The sequence below is a fragment of the Elephas maximus genome, chromosome 2, assembly GCF_024166365.1.
Source record: "Elephas maximus indicus isolate mEleMax1 chromosome 2, mEleMax1 primary haplotype, whole genome shotgun sequence".
Lineage (NCBI taxonomy): Eukaryota > Metazoa > Chordata > Mammalia > Proboscidea > Elephantidae > Elephas > Elephas maximus.
Window position 1 is genome coordinate 81,966,711 of NC_064820.1, and position 17,534 is coordinate 81,984,244.

Genomic DNA, 17,534 nt, shown 5'->3' on the forward strand with positions numbered 1-17,534 from the left:
TTTATGACACTCTTTTCTGCCCATTTTCCTTTTTGGTAGAGTAAAAGGGGCTTGGTACTATATTTGTTTATTTGGATGGAGGGTGGATATAATTGTTTCGTCCTTCCTGCTGGCAGAGGCAGCCTTTAAGGAGTGGGAGTTATTTGAATGGTAAAAAACTGGTGATTTGGCAGAAGAGAAGAATATGCTGATCAATATTTTCCATTAATTTTTCTGTTATCATCTTCAACGCATGAGAGTTTGGGCAGAGATTTCTCTATTTTAACCCTTTTATTGAGGTCCCTTTTTATGAAGTCAAATCTTTCTGCTTATGACATCACATCCTATTATAAGGGGAAGTATTGTAATTTTAGAGGAGAAATATAATTTACATGATAGAACTGATTTCTGTTATAAACACAGCTCAAGAAAAAGCAACAAGAAAACTAATCAGTGTCCACAGAGCAGGAACCAATCTCCTGGCTCCTGGGTGATCACATACAATCAGTTTCAGGGCAACAATGACCACCCCTCTAAAAGCAGTTTGTATTTTCATATATGAAAATAATTAGGATGAAAACAACATTCCAAGTGTGTTGCAATCTTACTATAAATGGCATACACTTGAGAGGAAGAAGCATGGCAGTAATCAGCTACACTTGAGAAGTAGGTTTTCCATCTGAATACACCTAAGTGTCAGTGGAAAGTGAGAATGGAGAAAAAGAGTCGACTGTGAGAGGTGCGGTTCATAGGTTGTGGATATATTTTCCTTAGCTATTTTCGTCCTTCAAATTTTCAAATCCCAGATTCCTGTCTCTGAAGCATCAGGCTTCAAAATGATTGGCAAAAGCCACTCAAAATATTAATAATTTCGATCTGCTTCTAAGAAGAAACCTTTCAAGTATGAGGGCAAAAGAAATTCAAGATTGTTTCATGTACAGATTTACTCATTTGAAACTTCTTTGGCATAAAGACAACTACAGTGAATGCAGTTCTCTTTCAACATTGTCCTCCAAAGATGACCTGTAAGACTGGTGTAAAAGTTTTGGAGTAAAAGCTTGGGAGATCTGGAGTTCTTAGTTGTACAGCCCTGTATCTAGACTTGACACTTGAAATTGGACCTTAAAAAAGAGCAATGTTAAGATGATATCATTGGTCACAGATGGGTAACAAGAAAATATTTTTCTCTTATTTAAATTGATACCTAGCTCTTACATGGATGGAATAATACGATTATAGAATAGAGTATAGTGAACTTGGAGTGTTGTGTATTTTATGTTTTAAAGTTACCATTGATACGAAGTATGCTTTCATATTATTTTTACTAATTTGTCTGAAAAGGTTACTAAAAAGAAGTAAAAAAAGCAAAAAACCAAACCCCGTGCCATGGAGTCGATTCCGACTCATAGCAACCCTATAGGACAGAGAGAACTGCCCCATAGAGTTTCCAAGGAGCGCCTGGCGGATTCGAACTGCTGACCCTTTGGTTAGCAGCTGTAGCACACATGAGGAATTTGTGTGCAGTCAATAAGTAGAATGATCTGTATGATTGCATCTTTACTTGAGAAATTTTATGATGTTACCTTTCAGATCCATTCCTTCTCCACTGTGGATCACAGTTACAAAAGAATCCTGTTGCTAAGCAACCAGATCATGTAGATGGAGCCCCTTGAAAGAATTTTAAGTGTTAACTCTATAGAAATTGAAAGGTAACTTGGACGTTGCAAACCTCTTAATTTTAAAAGTAGATATGGATTGTGCTCAGAAAGGAACCCTGGTGAAAAATTGCCTCAAAAGTAAACAGAAAAGATCGCAGAACTATTTGAATAAATGCTCTCCAATTTAGAAAAATCAGCCATTAAAAAATGGAAACAATTTCTCTGAAGAATGATAGGTTGATGCTGTCTTTTAAGATTAGCATCACTAATGGGTTTATTAACTGCCTCTTTTCTCTAGTCATTGTATTGTTACACCAACCCCCCAAGCAGGTGTGTAATGACGCACTTTGCATCTTTCTGCCTTTCTCAGAAAGAGGCTGATCATCCAGTCTTTGCATTTTTTTTTACCCTGTCAAGTTTTCACTTCTGAAATACACAATACAGTGGAATAATGGTTGGAACATTAAAAGAATCATAATTGGAATGAATTTCTTTTTATCACTTTATGAGTTCTTAAACATTGACTGGTTTCGTTTGTGCCTGCCATGTTCTCTTCATCTTGAAATGTTATGTTTTCCTGGCTGGACCAACAGTACCAGCTGATTTTGTGTAGACAAAGGTGAGAGCCCACCAGGTTTCTTAGTTTATGTGCGCCCTCTTCTGTAGGTACTGGCAAGTGTAGGTTCTTTAACACATGGTACCTTTGGGGCAGAGAGAGGGAGAGTTCATGTATCTTCTGATTGCAAGTCTCTTTTGTTTCTGTGTTGTTGTTGTTAGCTGCTTTCAAGTTCTCGCAGAGCTCATGGTGACCCCATGCACAATGGAGTGAAATGCTGGCCAGTTCTGCACCATCCCCAGAATCAGTTGCAGATAGGACCATTGTGCTCCATAGGGTTTTCGTTGGCTGATTTTTGGAAATAGATAACCAGGCCCTTCTTCCTAGACCATCTTAGTCTGGAAGCTCTGCTGGAACCTGCTCAGCATCATAGCAACATGCAAGCTTCCATTGACAGATGAGCGGTGGCTGTGCATGACATGCAGTAGCCAGGAATTGAACCCGGGAGAGTAAGGCGAGAATTCTGTCACTGAACCACCAATGCTCCCCTTTGTTTCTAAAGGATCCTTAATTTCTATTGCCTGCTCCCCAGCTCACCATCAAGTATCCAGGAGTTGTAAACCTCCTAGTCTCCTCCCTTCCCCAGAAGTATTGCCTTCACAAGACAGCCCTTCCATTCATTTCCCCTGTAGCCAGGTATTAGACGTGTTCTCAATATTTCCACAGTCAGGGTAGGACTTTCTTTCTGGAGGTTATTTTTATCTGTTTTCTGCTACCAGGCCTTGCCACCTTCCCCCTTTCTACTCAGTCTCTGCCCAACTCTCTTCTCTGCCAGGTTTCTGCTGGTGTCAGGTCTTTGTTTCCCTCCTATGTGTAAGCTGAAGTTTATGGAATGCTCCATGCCTTGGTTATTCTGCAGGCAGGGCCTGCTCCATGGCGTGCAACAAGGGCAGTTGCACAGGTACCTATGCTCAGCAGGGCCTTGCGCTTTCGGTTTAATGCTCTGAAATTCTTAGTAATGTAATCTTTGAATATGTGTTTTGTAAGTGAAGTCTGAGGGAACAATTAAGCATGCATAAGGGGTTTAAATCCTTGGCTTGTACATGGTCTTGCTCTCCTCCCCCACCCCCTTGGATGGGCTCTCAGCTACTCTGCTTCCTACCGCTGCACAGTTCTATTCTGACACACATGCTGTTGCCATGAGTTGGAATCGACTCAATGACAACTGGTTACTGCTTAGTTGTTGTGAGCTCAAGTATCTTATCATGAATGTATTGGTTATTTGCATTTCCTCTTTTGTGAATTTCCTGTTCATCCCTGCATGTGTTTTCCTATGGGAAGACTTATCTTTTTCTTATCAGTTTCAAAAGAGTTCTATTTATTATGGATATGAAGCTCATCTTTAATCTTTGTGTCTAGTATGTTCCTCAGGTAACGCTTGTTATCATTTGACTTGATGTATTTTGCCATAAAATAATTAAAATTAAATTTGTCTGTTGTTTCCTTTCTGGCTTTGTGTTCTTGACCTACTTAGGAAGTTCTCTCTGATGCTGAAGTTATAAAATAATCTCCTAAATTTCTTCTAATTAAAAAAGTACATTTTAATTCATATGAAATTTATTTTTTATATCTAAGTTTTGTTTCAGATAAATAACTCTGTGGCTAGTATAATTTGTGAAACAAGTCCCTCATTTCAGTTATTCATCATAATTATGCTTCTGCATATACTTGGATCTATTCATAGATTCTCTGTCCTGTTCTGCTGATACATTTTTCTGTTCCCATGCCAATGGCATCTTGTTTTAAATACAGTGGCTTTATAGTATGATTTCATCGGGTGAAGCAAATCTTTCATTGTTCTTTAATTTACAAAATTTTCTTGGCAGCTCTAATATACTCTTCCATATGAATTTTCTCTAAAAAAGCTCTGTTGAGGTTTGGTTTGGAATTTTCTGCATTAATTAAAGTTTAAATATTAATTAAAAAATATATGTACAATTTCCTTAATATTCATCAGATTCCTTTCTGGATTTAATAGGTGTCATTGCTATTATGCCTGGAATTTTTTTTTTTTTTTTCTTTTCTTACAGGTTAGTGGTAGTTACCTCTGACCCACTGCCATCAAGTTGATTCCGACTCCTAGCAACCCTATGGAAACCCTGGTGGCACAGTGGTTAAGTGCTACGGCTGCTAACCCAAGGGTCAGCAGTTCAAAACCACCAGGCGCTCCTTGGAAACTCTATGGGGCAGTTCTACTCTGTCCTATAGGGTTGCTATGGGTCGGAATCGATTCGAGGGCAACAGGTTTGGTTTTGTTTTTGGTAGCAACCCTATAGAATGGAGTAGAACTGCCCCATAGGGTTTCCAAGGCTGTAATCTTCACGGATGCAGACGGCCAAATCTTTCTCCCTAGGAGTGGCTGGTGGTTTCAGACTGCTGATCTTTTAATTAGCAGTCAAACACTTAACCACTGCACCACTAGGACTTCTTCTGTGGTAGTATAGAGCAAGGCTATTACTTTTTATTTATTTATCTTAATATCTATCTACCTTATCAAAAGTTATGTCTCTATTTTATAGCTTTCAATGTTGACAAGAAGTCTAATACTAATTTTCTCTTTTTTCTATGTAGCCTTTTCTTTCTTAATGCTAGCTTACAAAATGTTCTTTCAATTATTTTAGTAGGATATGCCTAACTAAGCCTGAAGGTTGAAGTCTTTCTAAGAAAAATTTTCTATTATTTCTTCAATTATTTCTTCTCAATCTGTTCCTTTTTCTTCTCTGTAGTTGATGATTTTACATTTTATTTATTTTTAAATTTTATTGTGTTTTAGTAAGGGGTGAAAGATTTACACACTGTGAAGAGAAACCAGAGTATTTTTTAATTTTGTGTTTTAGGTGAAAGTTTTCAGCACAAATTAGTTTCTCATTCAGAAGTTTATACACAATTGTTTTGTGATATTGGTTGCAATCCTCACAATGTGTCAGCACTCTCTCCCTTTCTCTTTCCACCCCAGATTCTCTGTGTTCATTCGTCTAGTTTTCCAGTCCCTTCCTGCTTTCTTGTCTTTGTTTTTGGGCAGGTGTTGTCCATTTGATTTCAGTATACTTGATTGAGAAGCACTTTCCTTATGTGTGTTGTTCGTTTTATAGGCCTACTTAAACTTTGACTATAAGGTGGGCTTCAGGAGTTGCTTCAGTTCTGAGTTAGGGTGTCTGGGAGTCATAGTCTTGGGGGTTCCTCCAGTCTCTGTCAGACTACATTTTCTCCTGCTCTGTCCAGGACCCTCTGTTGTGATCCCAGATCACAACAGAGCAGTCAGTAGTGGTAGCTGGGCACCATCTAGTTCTTCTGGTCTTGGGATTGTGTAGGCTGTGGCCCATGTGGTCCATTAGTCCTTTGGACTAATATTTTCGTTGTGTCTTTGGTTTTTGATTTTGCATTTTAAATCTCGATGTATTTCTTTTCAGTTTTTCCACTAGTATTGTGATAAATTTTTTATTTGATCATTTAGACCAGCTATCTACAAACTTCAGCCTGCAGGCCAAATCCAGCCTGCTCACTGTTTTTGTAAATAAAATTTTAATGGAATACAGCCAAGCCCACTCATTTATATATTGTTAATACCACTTTCATGCTATAATGGCAGAGTTGAGTAATTTCAACAGAGACCGTACAGCTCACAAAGTTGAACATAATCACTATCTGGACCTTTATTTAAAACGTTTGCCAGTGCCTGTTCCAGACTACTTATTTTGTTCTCAGGAGTGAGGTTATTGAATTTTTTAAATTTTACAAATCTTTTAGCCTTAGAAAATCGTTCTTGTGATCTAATTATATCATTTCAAGGATTTGCGTTCCTTTGTCCTTTAATGTTTTCTTCTTTTGTTTATTCCATGAGTTTGGTTCAATTACTGAGATTCACCTGATTTCAGCTTGGTCCTTTTCACTTGAGACCAAGGCTCCTTTCATGGATTTCAGTTTTCTTTGCTCATTTCTTTGTTCGTGCCTTCAGCACCAATGCATTGAGGCTCTGGGGACTCTTAGGCAGTGTCTGGCTTGCAGAGGGTGGAAAATCTGGCAGTCCTTGTTATGAGCAGTGCTTGGTCAAAAGAGGAGAAAGAACTGTACCTTCTCCAAGGATGACTGAGGAAGATCTTCATTCTTTGGTCTTGACAGTGCAGTGGGTGGGTAGAGCAGCCTTTCCCGTCTGTAAAGATAAAGAGTGATTCAGTTCTCTAGGTCCAGCAGGACTGTGAGACCCCTGTCCACTGGACCTAACAGAGTAAGCTGGGAGATGCAGCACCCCTTCCCAGAACACATGCACATGTGCACATACACGTGTGTAGGTACACATCTTCTGCCTTCTTGGCAAGCCAAGAAGTTGGCAGTGTTGGCCCTGGATGCCATGTAGCACAGGTCACAAAGCCAGCTCTTAGCTTCTTAAGAACTCTAGGCCTCAGGGGGGGACATCTACATCAATTGGCACAACATAGTTCTTAAAAACAATGTTCTATACCCTACTTTGGTGAGTAGTGTCTGGGGTGTTAAAAGTTTGTGAGCAGCCATCTAAGATACAACTATCAGTCTCTTATAGCCCAGAGCAAAGGAGAGTAAAAAAATCTAACACTCAAGGGGGCAATTAGTCTAAAGGGCTAATGGACCTCATGAACCACAGCCTACACACCCAAGAGTGCCCAGCTACCACTACTGACCACTCTGACTGGGATTGCAGTGGAAGTTCCAAGACAGAGCAGGAGAAAAATGTAGAACAAAAGATCAAATTCACAAAAGAAGACCAGACTTACTTATTTGACAGAGATTGGAGGAACTCCAGAGACTATGGACCCCGAACGCCCTTCTAACTCAGAATTGAATCCACTCCCGAAGTTCACCTTACAGTTATGGGTTAGGCAGATGTATAAAACAGACAATAATACACTTGGGGAACATGCTTCTTAGTTCAATCAAGCATACAAGATCAAATGAGCAACATCTACTCAAAAACAAAGACAAAAAGGTGGGAGGGGATGGGAAAACTGGATGAATGGAATTGGAGAACCAGGGGTGGAGAGTGAAGGGGGAAGAGTGCTGACGTAATGCAGGATTGCAACCAGTGTCACGAAAAAAACTTGTGTATAAATTTTTGAGAAACTAATTTGTTCTGTGAACTTTCACCTAAAGCACAGTTTAAAAACAAAACAAAACAAACAAACAAACAAAAACCTCCAGGCCTCAGCTGCCCAAGATGCTTTCCAGGCCTCAGCTGAGGGTGTATTCTCGTTTTCCAGATTTTAGAGTCATTTAGAGAGTTCAGAGACAGAGAGTTGAGAAACCTCCTTGTTGATTTCTAATTTGGGTATTTACTTTTTCCTTATGCCTGTCTGACTACGCTGGAAAATCATAAGTGACATGGGTAGTACAGATCAGGTTGAGAACTGGCAGGTAGCTGACTAAAGAGTTTAGTGGGTCCTCGGAGTTCTATACTCCCATCAGTAAATGAAGGACCACTCTCACGTTTATTTCCTTTATGTGTATATATGCCTATGTGTGTATACACATATTATCCCCCAACACACATACACACACAGGCTCCATGTTGATTGTACAGTAAATACTGTTTTACAAGTACTACATACAGCAACACCAACAGAGCCAAATCATAAAGGAGATTTGATCCCCAAAGAGACCAGTGCTCGAGGACCCTGTTTGACAACGCTCCACCCCATCTACTAGAAGTTCTGTGAGAATACTTCCTGGCTAATGGATGTTCGTCATTGCTGTGGTTTACCGAGAAAATGCTATTCAGTTGGTTTCTCGAACTTTTGCCATTTTTAAAGGGTTCTCTTGGGACCAGGGACTTGCAGACTTAGAAGGTGGTCTTCGTTTGTTATTAATCACTGTTTAAAAGCTTTAGTTTAGACAAGGTGTAATCTAAGTTTGTGGATGTCTGCTATCTCTGCAGGAATGGTTATTTACAATTATTTGCCATTTATCATCATTTAATTATTAGTTACAGCAATAAAGTTATTTTCACATAATGTGGAAGTGAAAGTCCCTTTCCCTGATTCCCTACTCCTCCAGCCCTACTCCAGCAGTAACTAGTGTTAACAATGTAGAATTTATCCTTCCTGAGTTTATCCGTATTCATTGTGACAAATTTGTTTACTTATCTAAGTTTGCACATACGACCTTTTTTTTAACCAGTCTAAATTTGCACATACAGCCTCTCTTTTCTTTTTTATCAAAAGACATGATTCAACTCTCATTTTTCTGCCATTTGCTTTGTTTTTAAAACTTAATAATCTTTGTGTCTATTAATTAATTAATCTTTGAATGTTAGGAGGGATGCTTTAAGTTGCTCTCATGGTGGTGTAAACACCAATAGAGTTATCAGCAAATTGTAGGGAAGGCTGTGAACATATGTCTTACGTTCAGTTTGGGGGAGTGTTCTTCTGTAGGTGCAGCCTGAGAGTAGAAGAGAAATATGAGTCAACTAAAATATTACCAAATAAGACTCTAAAGAAGAGGTTCTTGATTTGCTGTTAATTGCTTTAATTACTACACAACTCTCTGTAGCTACTCTGTGAACTTGAAAGAATCTTCCCACAATAAAAGTTGGATTTGATAGGCTGTGAGAAATTGTTATGAGGATTAAAACTCTTTGTGTCCTAAGTGCAAAGTGCATCCAAGATAATTCTTAAAATGTTGAGTTTCATTTAAATATCTCAACAAGGAAAAATATCTAACCATACAAGACTGGAAAGCTTAAAAGTAATCACCCTATGAACACAGCAAAGGGCCTCAGAGCCTTTGCACCTGCTGTTCCCTCTGCTGAATTGCTGACACCCCCGCCCCTTGCCAAGGCAGAGTAACTCCTTCTAATACTCCAGATCTCAGCTCAGAGGTCTCCTTCTCAGAGAGCCTCCCAGGATCATCTAGAGCATCTCCCCACAAATTACTCTCTATGGTATTATCCAACTTATTTCCTTCATGGCACTTGTCATAGTCTGTCATTATCAATGTTTGTTTACTTACTCCTGGATGCAGGCTCCTACCTTGGCACATAGTTGACTCCTCAACAAGTACCTGTTGAGGGAATAAAGGAATTTGCTGGTGATTGTTTCCATCATTCATTCATTCACTTTTATGCATTCAGCATCAGAGACATATTGAGTGCCCACTGTGTGTAAGTCACTGTGCTGGGCTCTGGGACAGGTATTTGCTCAGGAATAGTGGCCTCAGTGAGATTCTCAGATAATTGATACTTAGTCCTTCAGATACCAAAATTCACATAAAGTTCAATATTGAATATAAATAAAGGATAAAACAGTAAAATACTGGATAAGGATCTTCCTTAAATACACTTTGTGTATCTCTTTCTTAAATAGAAAGATGTCTTGGTATATCACGGTCCTAAGTGTGAAGCACTCAGTATATACTTTTTTGTGCATACTTTATTTTTTCTCAGAGACCATAGGGATGCCACTTCCCTGCCATGACTGTGTCAGTTGCTCCAATGCCTGCCCCTTCCCTGTCTCTAGATTCAGGGGTGGCACTCACCAATCTCCTTAGATCTAAACCAAGACATTTAGGGTGGCTGATCTTGTCATGTCCCCTACCATCCCAGGTTTTCTGCAGCGTGTGAGAGACTAAAGTTATCCAAATATGATCCCGATTCTCCAAGGAATGATACAATAGAAAACAGAAAGAAATTTTTGGAAAATTGCATTTCCAAAGTTAAATATTATGAATGTTTTTTATCTTGTTATAAAATCACGTATGTATTTTCCTTTTATAAAGTCATCTTTGTAAGATGAAATTTATATTAACATGCTAGTGCTCAGGTGGCCTTTGGCAGTGGATTTGTTGGAAACTCCTATTATCTATGACTGGGATTGTCAGAATGCAAAAAATTCAAACCATCATCCATACCAGAAGCCCTTTTCTGTGTTCAGTGTTTGTGCTTCTTATTTCTGTGTTTCCATTTTGACTCCCTTCAGAAGACTTCTTCTCATAATGTCAGCATCAAATGTTTCAAAATTTCATGTGCTTATTTGGTGGGGATTTTGCATCTGGATTTGTTCTAACTTTTGACAAGAAAAACACATATAGCCTTAGCAACACATCCAAAATGTAGGCTTACTTTTAAGTAGCTATATTTTTGAAACCCGTTCCCTGTTTTTGCTCTAGTTTTTATTATACCCTGTATTTTACCTGCTGTTTCTGTTTATTCTCTTTCATCCATTTTATAGGAAATGCAAGATCAGAGATGCCGAGTCTTATCAGTTCAGCGCCTTCCCACCTTCACATCACAGCTGTCTCCTGCTCTCACTCACAGTGATGACTTTCCAGTGAGCAAAATTTCCACATAGCTGAGACTTACGCCATTAACCACCAAAAACTGAGCAGAATTATTTTAGTCACTTTTGAACTGTGTTTCACTGTTCCTTCATTTCTTAAATAAAAACCCATTGCCGTCGAGTTGATTCCAACTCATAGTGACCCTATAGGGCAGAGGAGAACTGCCCCATAGAGTTTCCAAGGAGCGGCTGGTGGATTCAAACTGCCGACCTTTATGATTAGCAGCTGACCTCTTAAGCCAGTGTGCCACCAGGGCTCCCATTTCTTAAACAGATTATGCAAAATATACACTTACCTTATTGAGTCAAGGTCAGCAGAGTGAACCTCTGCTGTTGTCCCAGGCTGGAAAGCAGTGGTTTGGAAGCCGGTGAGGTAATCAGAGCTATTTGCCTGATTGCCACATGCTCTCAGGTATCTATCTCCGCCTTCCAGTTTCTGCTGCCATTTCCCGGGAACATCACTAGGTCTTTGTTGCTTCTGACTTTTCTTCATTGTAAACCCGATTGGGAAACCCTGCTGGTGTAGCAGATAAGTGCTGTGCCCGCTAACCAAAAGGTGAGCAGTTCGAATCCACCAGGCGCTCCTTGGAAACTCTATGGGGCAGTTCTACTCTGTCCTATTGGGTCTCTATGAGTCGGAATTGACTCAATGGCAATGGGTTTGGGGTTTTTTGGTTTTTTAAACACAATTGGCTGAGCTAAGGCCTAAGTTTGACCTCACTTCTATTAAAAAGGTCCCGTGGGTTACCCTCTCTTTAGTACTCTTGGGATTTCTCTCGCACTTCCATGCTCTGGTTGAGTTCTGGTAGGTAGGAGCCTGACCTCTGACTCAGAACTGAAGCCACTCCCAAAGTCCACCTTTCAGCCAAAGATTAAACAGGTGTGTAAAACAAACAGTAACACATGTGCTTCTTAGCTCAATCAAATATACGGAGACCAAATGGGAACACCTGCCCAAAAGCAAAGATGAGAAGGCAGGAAGGGACAGGAAAACTGGATAAATGGGCATGGGGATCCAGGGTGGAAAGGAGAAGAATGCTGACACATTGCAGGAATTGCAACCAGTGTCACAAAACAATTTGTGTATAATTTTTTTGTTGTTGTTGTTAGAATGCATTTTTATTTATTTATTATAATCTCGCATACAAAATTTTATACTCACATTGTCTCATTTCCCCTTTCCACCCTGGGCTTCTTGTGTCCATCCAACCAGCTCCTATCCATCCTGTCTTCTCATCCTGCCTCCAGATAGGAGCTGCCCATTTGGTCTCGCATATTTGCTTGAACTGAGAAGCACACTCTTCATAAGTACTATTTTATGTTTGATATCCAGTCTAATCTTTGTCTGAAGGGTGGTCTTCAGGAATGGTTTTAGTTCTTGGTTAACATGTAGCATCTGGGAGTCATGGCTTCAGGGGTTACTTCAGTCTCAGACCGTTAAGTCTGGTCTTTTTATATGAATTTGAGTTCTGTTCCACAATTTTCTCCCACTCCATCAGGGACTGTCTGTTGTGTTCCCTGTCAGGGCAGTCATTGGTGGTAGCCAGGCACCATCTAGTTCTTCTGGTTTCAGGCTGATGGAGTCTCTGGGCTCCTTTTGTCTCTTGGGCTAATATTCTCCTTGTGTCTTTGGTGTTCTTCATTCTCCTTTGAGACATCTAGGTCATTTGGCATAACAAAGTTTATTAAGAAAGTGTTTTGTATCCCACTTTGTTGAGTGGTATCTGGGGTCTTAAAAGCTTTCAAGCGGCCATCTAAGGTATATCAATTGGTCCCAACCTACTTGGAACAAAGGAGAATGTATATAAATTTTTGAATGAGAAACTAATTTGTGAGATAAACATTCACTTAAAGCACAATAAAAGTAAAAAAAAAAAAAAAAGAAACCTGACCTCTGGCCAAGAAAAGGGGGTGATGTCATGCCAAGTTGTCATTACAAATCCCTTAGCTCTTTATGATGGCCTTGCTCGGGACTATCCGTTTTCGTTTTTCAACTATTGTGTACCCATGAGATGGAAATTGTGGGACCAAGTCTCTTTGAAGAATTCTACTTTAGATTGTAGCAGGACTCCTCATTATTTTTTTAAAGAGGTAAGTTTTTCAAGTATCTTTATGGGTAGTTTTGCATATTAATACTTCTGACACTAAGAACATAGTATAAAATCAATCCTCATCATTTTAATTTCTCTCTTTCCAGTAATTACTAGTTTAATTTGTCACTATTTCAAAAAATACTGCAAATTCATTCCAGGCATGAAATATACAATGGGGAAGCTTTGTGGTTTGTGTTACTCCTTTTTGCTACAGTGCTTGGTTTAGTACTTTAATTACTATAAACTTCTGAAATAAAACAAATATACACCAGCCTGTGAAATCATTTTATTTGCTTTCTGAAATTGTCTTGTTCCATCCATAATGATAGTTTTATTTCACTAAATACTGGTGATTATGCAGCATTCTGATGAGTGTGTATATGTAATAAAAAGAAGAGAGAATTTAGATTCAGTGAGGGCACCACCTAAAAACAAATGTGCTTAATTCCAAATTTCCAAATCTTTGATGATTTGTATTGTAAACAGGATAATTTTTTAAAAGCACATTTACAAAATGTAGGGTGTGAGTATAATAAGAGTTGATGTTCTCATGTCAATTACATTTATTTTATACTCTACCCTCCTTTCTTGATGTTTTCTGTGTGATACTTTCTCCTCTTGGAGTCCATGATGTTACTGTAGTTTCCACCTTCCCAACAGTCATCTATGTAGCAGTGCCGTGATCCTGGAAAGACAAAGAACACTGGCCCCTTCACTGCTTATCCATGACTCCCTTCGCCTCTTGTTTTTGTTTTTTTTTTTAAAGCCACCATTTAATGGGGACTTTGGGTAAGGTGCTATGTGCCAGGGGTTTTTGAGACATTGCCTTACTTAATATCACTAGAAACCTATGATGCAGGTATTAGTATCCACATTTTACAGATACGTAAACTAAGGCCCAGAGAGGTTAAGTAACTCTAAGGTTACTGTTATGGATTAAATTGGGTTCCCCCAAAATATGTGTTGGAATCCTAACCACTATACTTGTGGATGTGATCCTGTTTGGAAGTAGGATTTTCTTTGTTATCTAACTAGGTCATACCTGAGTAGGATGGGTTCTTAATCTGATCACATCTGAGTTATAAAAAGAGCAGATCAGACACAGAGATATGTACATGCTGGGGGGAAGGAGTGGACAGATGTCATGTGAGGATCACCAAGGAACTAAGGAGCGTGGGGGCTTACCAACAAGGAAGGAATTGACCCAGACAAGACCCTCATGTGGATCTTCCAGAACTGTGAGACAATAAATCTGTTCTTTAAAGCCACCCACTTGTGGTATTTCTGTTACAGCAGCATCAAGAAACTAAGACAGTTACCCAGCTGGTTAGTGACAAAGCCAGAATTTGAATACATGTTTTATTTCCAAAGCCTACCCTTGGCTCATTTCCTGTATCGCCTCCAGGCCTTTCTGTGCCACCTTTGGGTTGTCTGCAAAGGGAGAGTTACTGGGGTTATCAGGCAGCATGAGTGAGGAAAGAGACACAAAACACACTCATACAATACTGTACTCAAACAACATGGATAGTACTTGTACATGGATGGTAATTTTCTTTTGTCTGTACGAGCATTGTCCTTTTTATGGGTTACAGGTAGCAGTGTCTCCAACCTGGGCCAGCTTTATCCTACCAGCCAGCACACATGCCAGCTCTCAGTTGGTGTACATACTGATAGAGTGCAGATAAACCAAAATGGGCCTGATGAAGCAGGAAAGCAGTAATGAGGAAAGGCATGCCCTTGAGAGCTAGCTGTACATGTGCTCTTTATCATCTGATAGGTGGGGCATTTCCAAGGCCATAAAAGTGCAGGTGTTTGGCTATTAACCAGGGCACTGAAGAGCTCGGAGCCTGGGCGTTGAGGCACCTTGCCCTTCCTGTTTCACACAGTCATACTGCAAACCCTCTGCTGGAGTAGCTGTCAGATCACACCTGTATCTTCCTGCGGCCTTCTTCCACCCCAGCTGCAGGCACTGCTCCAAGGTCGTCCGAGCACCATCGGTGGTAAAGGACCAGGGTCATGGTTTTTTTTTTTTTCTGGTTGTTGTTTGTTTGAATTTCCAATTCATTGCAGACCAACACTTGCAAAATACAACCAAAGATGGTTGTACAACATGATTACTGTAACTGGTGTCACTGAATTGTACATGTGAAATATGTTAAATTGGCAAATATGTTGTCTATATTTTTATATCAACAACAACAAAATGAATTACTAGAAAAATGACTTTCTTAAAAAGGCATTTAAGATGCAAGCCCTACCATTTTATTAGGCAATTCAACAGCAATAAAATCCCATTTCCAAACACATCATGGCAGTGCCAAATTGCTGGACAATTTTAAATGCTTTTTCTCAATTTCTGTCTTCATCTCATTGCTGATGGGTAACAGTTTGAAGACCAGCACCAGTCCACAGAGTACACTTTGGAAGCCGGTCCAGAGCCCAGCTGACAGATGCTGTAGATGTAGGCCTACAGCAGAGGGTCTGGACTTCTGCTGCTGCCGGAAACCTGTGTGTGGAATACTTGGGCAGGCCGCAGCTGCGGTGACTGCTGAGCTGCCGATCTCCTGCTGTCCTGCCGATCTCCTGCTGTCCTGCCGATCTCCTGCTGTCCTACACATTAGCCCTGTCATTGTCACTTGGCCTCTGCCTCAGCTGTTAGGTTTCATTCCAGTTCCGCCTGGTCCGAGAGCCCAGCTCTGAACCCTAAGTGATATGGCTCTTGCACCGAGAGGTTGCTGCTTGCTAACATTCTTCCCCTAGGCCTAGATTCAGCTGTCTGGATGCCCAGTTGTTGGCGGGCATCCTAGTCCAGTGTATGAGCTTTCTGTGGCTGCTGTAACAAATTACTACAATCTTACTGGCTTAAAACAACAGAAATTTATTCTCTCATAGCTCCAGAGCCCAGAAGTCTAAAATGAATCATATTAGGTGCCGTCAGAGCTATTTGGACTCACAGCGACCCCATGTGACAGAGTAGAACAGCACCATAGGGTTTTCAGGGCTACGGGAACAGGTCACCAGATCTTTCTCCTGCAGAGCCACTGGTGGGTTGGAGCTGCCAACCTCTCAGCAGCTGAGTGCTTAACCATTGTACCATGAGGGCTCCTTAAATAAATCATGTTGTTGTTGTTACTGTTAGGTGCCATCGAGTTGGTTCTAACTCATAGCAACCCTGTATTCAACAGAATGAAACACTGCCCAGTCCTGAGCCATGCTCACAATCATTGTTATGCTTGAGCCCATTGTTGCAGCTACTGCGTCAATCCATCCCTTTGAGTATCTTCCTCTTTTTCACCGACCTTCTACTTTACCAAGCCTGATGTCCTTCTCCAGAGGCTGGTCCCTCCTGATAACATGTCCAAAGTATGTGAGACAAAGTCTTGCCATCCTTGCTTCCAAGGAAGCTCTGGCTGTACTTCTTCCAAGACAGATTTGTTTGTTCTTCTGGAAGTCCGTAGTATATTCAGTATTCTTTGCCAGCATCATAAAGAGCTGAAATCAAGGTGGCAGCAAGGCTAGTTCCTTCTGGAGGCGCCTGGGGAGAATCATTCCTTGCCTTTTCCAGCTTCTGGTACTTTTTGCTACCAGCATTCCCTGGTTTGTGGCCACATCACCCTAATCTCTGCTTCTGTTATCATATTGCCTTTTCCCCTTTTGCAGTCAAATCTTCTCCTGCCTCCCTCTTAGAAGGACACTTGTGATTGCATTTAGGGTGCACCCAGATAATTCAGAATAATCTCCCCATCTCAAGATCCTTAATCACATCTGTAAAGTCCCTTTTGCCATAGAAGGTTACATCCACAGGTTGTGAGGATTAGGATGTGGTGTCTTTGGGGGGCATTATTCAGCATACTACGTCCAGGCTTGGGGATTCATGTTATTGTTACCTGACCCACTGTACATTTTGCTTCTGTTGTGCACTGCCACCTCAGACTGGACCACCTGGGACATGGAATAATTTGTGGATTGATCTGAGGTTGTCAGAGCCTGGGGGAACTAGTATGGCAGCTAATACTTCTTAAGTACTTTGAGTTTCAGACACTCTGATAAGGGCTTTATAGATTATCCCATTTCATACTTGCAACAATCCAAGGGGTATTGTAGCTTCCAATATAGAGTTGAAGAAACTGAATTTTAAGGAGGTCCAGTAATTGCCCAAGATCCACAGCAAGTAGGTCAAGGAGCCAGATGCAATTCCAGGCAGCCTGGCTCCAGAGCCAGGGTTCTCACCTGCAACACCAGACTGCCCCTTGGGCAGTCGCAGACCCTGAGGTTTCAGGTACAAGCAGCTCTCCTCCCCAGCTTAACCCCCAAGGCCCCAGCTTCTTTTCTTTCCCTGCTGACCTAAGGCATCCACCTTCCCAGGAAGGAACAACCAGGAAGAGCTCTTCAGCTGTCTCCCAGCAGAATACCCAGAGCTCAGGAATCTAAGGAACAGATGACTGTGTAGAGAGCCCAGGTTCTCCAGGTGGTCTGGCTCTGAACCTCCACATGGTGCTGCCCTGGCACAGAATAGAGCCAATGCTGGCTGAGATTGAATTTGTCTGATGATCTTGTTATGGTAGGTTGTTAAATATTCCTGGATGGAAGGCACATCGGGGGATGCCCTCTCATGCCTGTGCTACCAGGAGACTGTTTTTTCTGGCTCCTCTGTTACCCTCTAGGGCCTTCTGTTTCCATTTTTGAGACAGCTTCAGCAGCATACTTAGGGTAGCTTCTGTTACAGCAGCAGCTGGGGTTTTGGGAAAGGCTTTTAGACCTCAAGCCATCATCCCTGATCACAAATGCTGAGTCCTGGTGGAGCAATGTCTGCAGACTCAGGAAAGTTGGAAATCTAGAGCTCAGGAAAGTTGCAAATCTAGAGCTCTTTGCCTTGTGGCCTAAG

General features: G+C 40.8%; 1 protein-coding gene across 7 annotated transcripts in view; it reads left to right on the forward strand.

The window, feature by feature from the left end:
* PDE8B (phosphodiesterase 8B) overlaps positions 1-17,534 on the forward strand; it is a 310,368-nt gene that overhangs the window by 105,205 nt on the left and 187,629 nt on the right. The window contains exon 1 of one of the 7 annotated variants that reach the window (XM_049866296.1): positions 5,028-10,547. The exons of the other annotated variants lie outside the window; for them this stretch is intronic. Coding sequence (XP_049722253.1) covers positions 10,452-10,547 — 96 coding nt within the window. The 5' untranslated portion in view covers positions 5,028-10,451. Of the gene's footprint in view, positions 1-5,027; positions 10,548-17,534 lie in introns of those variants that run through there. 7 annotated transcript variants of the gene reach the window in all.